The 4,902-nt window shown below is 31.3% G+C and overlaps 1 protein-coding gene across 1 annotated transcript; it reads right to left on the bottom strand.

Moving 5' to 3' along the window:
- Positions 1 to 882: 882 nt before the first annotated feature.
- On the bottom strand, positions 883 to 1,452 carry LOC121212170 (uncharacterized). Its single transcript, XM_041084486.1, has 2 exons — positions 1,242 to 1,452; positions 883 to 1,137 (listed from the first exon to the last, which is right to left on the bottom strand). The coding sequence occupies exons 1-2, from the start codon at positions 1,345 to 1,347 to the stop codon at positions 908 to 910; spliced, it is 336 nt and encodes a 111-aa protein (XP_040940420.1). The 5' UTR covers positions 1,348 to 1,452; the 3' UTR covers positions 883 to 907.
- Between the last annotated feature and the right edge of the window lie 3,450 nt (positions 1,453 to 4,902).

The following is a 4,902-nucleotide window of genomic DNA, read 5'->3' as shown; positions in this document are numbered from 1 at the left end:
AATTATATGAAAAGGGATTGTAATAAATTAGCTCATTCACCATCTAGATTAAATTGTCAGGTTGGTGAGGTTAAAGTGTGCGATTATTCTTTACAATACTTTGCATAATCCAGATAAATTTTTCTTCTAAATGAAGTTTTGAATAATAGAATTATTATTGTTAGTTGAATATTATCTTCATCTAAACAGAATTTTGAAAAATTAATTTTCGTTGGAACGTAGAAGGATTGTATGAAACATACATGTCACATCATTTTGTATTCTTTACTAATTATTTAATGTCATTTCAGTATTTTTTTTCATATCATTGACGTATCATTGATAAAATTTTTAACCTAAACTTTGTATCCTGAACTTTAAATCCCAAATCTTGAATCCTGAATCTCGAACCTTGGACCCTCGACCCTGAACTTTAGGTGCGAGGTATGAAATCTAAGTTTCAGGGTATAAAATTCAGGGTTTCAAGTGAGTCGAAGGTTCAAGTTAAAAAGATTATCAAAATGATGTGTCAGTATCATGAAAAAAAAAACTGAAATAACATTAAATAATTAGAAAGTGATATAGAATGATATAACATCTCTATTTCTTACAATCATTTCCTTTTATAGAATATCCTTTTTCTTTTTCTTTTTTAAGAAAAACCAAACTTAGATAACGAAAATCTTCAAAAAATCAAGTTTCAATCCAAATATGGATGAAAATTTGAGGTCTAAAGCTTAAAATTTGAAAAGCAATTTAAGGTTTATCTTTCTTTTTTGTTCATTTTCTTCATTTCTTTCCTAGCGTACAGTTCGTGTACCAGCCATGAATGTCATTTTGGCTGGTATGAGTGAAACATACCAAACCACAACAGAATCCAAAAAAAAAAGAACGACGCCGCACTTTATCTCAAAACGTAACATAAACTTTATGGATTGGGGTTATAGCTGTAGGAATTGGCACTCGAACACTTTCGTACGAAAACATTATTAGTAGTCGAGTTTTTGCAATTCCATCCTGAGTCTGTGGGGTTGTTCGCAGTCTGGCGAGAATACATCACGAACGGAGATGAGCTTGTCCTTGAAACCTGGTCATACCAAGATGGTGCTGATCGTGATTTACTTTTTTTTGCTTCTCTGCTTGGAGGATTGCCACGTTCTGCAGTTCAGTGTATTGGACATCATACACATAAACCAGGACAAGGTTTTAAAAAAGGAAATGAAAATGAATACGATGCAAATAGAAAATTGAAAACATTTTACCTTCCCCCAGTAGTTTACGAGAGACTGTTCCTTGTGGGAAGAAGACGAAAGATACCAAGAGATAGCAGCAAAGGATGAGAGGAAACGGAGATTTGATGATTACCATAATTTGCTTCTCTGCTAATATTCTGGATTGGATGTTCAATTTCTCCCAATTCTCAAAGCAACAAACACTATTGCTTTGGCTATTTTAGTTAGTACGTTTTTTCACATCAGAAACTATGCTACTTATAAAGACTATAACACCTTTCTTTTGGTCGTCGGGTCGTCAACCCACTCATTTGGTTCTTTAGCCGGTTTGTGTGAACAAAAAAAAGTTGCCACCGCCCAAATAACTTTCAAAATAAAAGAAACACGGTACCACTAGACCAAATACTTTTTCACCTTCCTAAAAGTCCATTACCTTAAAGTTTTTTTTTTTTGAGTTAATACAATATTTAATATTATTCATAATTCATTCTAACTTTTAAATAAGAGATAAAAGATGTTTTAACATATTCGAATCTTCGTCTTTTTGCAATAATAATAATACTAATATCAACCAAGTTAAGATTCAATCGGCTATTAATAATATTATTAAATTTCAATAAAGTGAATATACCTTTATATATATCATATTACAAGATTCTAAATAAATATTATGTTCACATTGATATTTAGTGTTTTACATAATTAACAGATGCATAATTTGAAAAAATATTTCATTGTACATGACAAAATTTAAATAAATTGTTCCATTTAAAATCAAATTTGTAAAAAAAATCTAAACCTTATTATTAATAACAAAATCGTATTGGAAGAAATTTGATGATGTCTAACACCATTTTTTAAACCAATGTAATATAGGTTTTTTTTGGTTAATCTCATTATAATATTTGTCGAAACCATCCCTTTTTCGACTTTTACAATTTAGTAAAAAATGGGGAATCGACTATTTGGAAATAGAAATATGGAGTCGCCACCGATCCTTTTATTTGGTGTGATCGATCACTAAGAATTTGTTATTTTAATAAACATTTTTGTTTACTAAAACAATTATTCTGGTCTACGAGAATATGAAAACGGGCTCGGAAGTCGTTCGTATGAGGAAGGATTAGCACCCTCATTACGCCCAAATTGGTACCAAATCGATTAATAATGTCTTATGTCTAAAAAATTTTTTGAAATGTGCTCTTTTAATAAAAGTTGAATAACCGAGTGATTGTCAAAATCTTTTTTCGACATCTGAAATTTATAATTTGAAAATCACGAAAGGATGCTCAACTATTTAGTCCAACAAAAAATCGAAACCCAGCACAGTAGGGCACGATTTCTCGAATTTCTGAACATCGAACATTGCCTCACCTTAAAAAAAATACGAGTGAAATTCCGAAGGGATCTTGATTGTTTTGAGCAAATGAAAAAGCGCAACCCAACACGATAGGGCTCGATTCTCAAATCGCCAAACATCAAACATCGCCTTCCTTTTGAAAGATTTTAGAAAACGTGAGTGAAATTCTGAAGGGATCTTCAATTGTTTCGAACCAATGAAAAAGCGCAACCCAGCACGATAGGGCACGGTTCTCAAATCGCCAAACATTGAATATCATCTTCGTTTTTAAGTATTTATATATTTTTTTAAAACATGAGTGATAATACAAAAGAATATTCGATCGTTTTGAACAAACGAGAAATCACAGCCCAACACGATAGGGCATAATTCTCGGAATTGTCAAACGTCGTATATAGCTTTCGTTTTAAAGGATTTTAGAAGAGCCGAGTGAAATTTTGAAGGGATATTTGATTATTTAAACAATCGGGAAATTGCTACCCAACACATTAGGGCACGATCCCGCGAATTGCCAAATATCACATATCACCTTCGTTTTAGAAATTTTAAAAGACACGAGCAAAATTTTAAAGTGATATTCGATTATTTTGAACAAATGCGAAATTGCAACCCCAACACGTTAGGGCACGATTTCACGAATTGCCAAACATCAAATCTCATCTTCATTTAAGGGATTTTAAAAGATATGAATGAAATTCGAAGGAAAACTCGATTATTTTGAGCAAATGCGAAATTGCAACCCAACACGTTAGGGGCACGATTCCGCGAATCGCCGAACATCAGATTCCGTCTTTGTTTTGAAGAATTTTGGGATGAATACTTAAAAACATATTAATTCGATTTGAAATAAGATAACATTAATCGTAGAAATTGGATTTTATAAAACCACATGTCGAAAAAACCAAATGAAAACAATGAGATGGGATAATAGGCGCATGCGAGATACAATCAATTAACGAACTAAAATTTAAGTATATCTAACCTAAAACATATAATCCGATCGCAAGCACGTATGGGAACTAATTGCCATAACAATATCAAAACAAAACTTGTAATAAAAATGCATCGCACAACTCAAAATAAAAACAATACACTATAGTATGCCATAATAATATACAAAACCTAATATGATATAATCAACACAAGATATACAAAATAAAGAAAATGTGGTATACAACTAGTTTGAAATAATAAACACGTAATGTATATAATACATGAATGGATGGCTTAAAAAAATAGAGATATACACTTGATTATTAAAATATATGAGGTGAAATGATTATTTGTAAAAAATACCATAGAAATATACGTAAGGAAAAAATGTATTTGAAATATATACATGAAAAAATATATATATATATACACATATAGTAAAATAAAATTTACCAAAGCAATAAATTATATACAAATAGATTTAAAATATATATATAAATATGTATATAAATGATATAACTGATATACAAAATAATTTATATATAGTATATATATATACACAAATGAACAATATTCATAAGACACAAATAGTTTCATATAAATAATACATGTAAAAAAATAATATAATATTGAAGCAAGGAATATTAATAAAAGAATTTTTTAAAAATAAATTGATTGTATAATAAAACAAAACCAAAAAATATATATAAAATGAGATTTGATTCAAAATGATATACTAAGATAATATGAAGAATAATTCATAAAAAAAAAATACAAAAAAAAAAACCGTAGACTAAGACTTATTGGAAAAAATCAATGTCAGAGGGGCAATTTATAAATAAATCGGATTAAAATAGAATTAGGACTGGAAAAAAACGTGCTCAAACAAACAAGGATTCAAAACGAAAATGTCCCAAATCCTAAAGCTCAGTATTTAAATGCAGATTATTTGAAACAAAACGCAAATTACATGGGCAAATTTAAAAACATAGAAATGTAAATAAGACTTAATCAAATAACGGTGAAAATAGAAGGGACCGGAGCACACAAATTCCCCTTTGAGGAAGAAACACGCGGATCCTAGTGCTTGCGGTCGGGTCACACGGGTCTGCGTCTAAACGACGCCGTTTCAAGGCCATTAGAACAGGCTCAAAACGACACCGTTCGTCAAAGCCTATAAAAGATAAATTTTTTTAAAAAAAAATCATTTTTGTCACTGTATAAAGAAAAAAGGAAAGGGGAAAAAGGGAGAGAGGGAGAGACGCCTGCTCTTCGCGCCTTGGTCTTGCCCGACTCAGGGCTTCATCGGCGTTCGAAGCCTCCGCCTCCGCCTCCGCCTCCGCCATGGCCGACGGCCTCAGGCCCCAAACGCCGCAGGTAAACCCCCTTTTTTATTAC

This window comes from Gossypium hirsutum, chromosome A13 (assembly GCF_007990345.1).
Source record: "Gossypium hirsutum isolate 1008001.06 chromosome A13, Gossypium_hirsutum_v2.1, whole genome shotgun sequence".
In the NCBI taxonomy this organism is placed as follows: domain Eukaryota; kingdom Viridiplantae; phylum Streptophyta; class Magnoliopsida; order Malvales; family Malvaceae; genus Gossypium; species Gossypium hirsutum.
The sequence above is the reverse complement of the archived record's forward strand: the minus strand, read 5'-3'. Positions and strand labels throughout refer to the sequence as shown.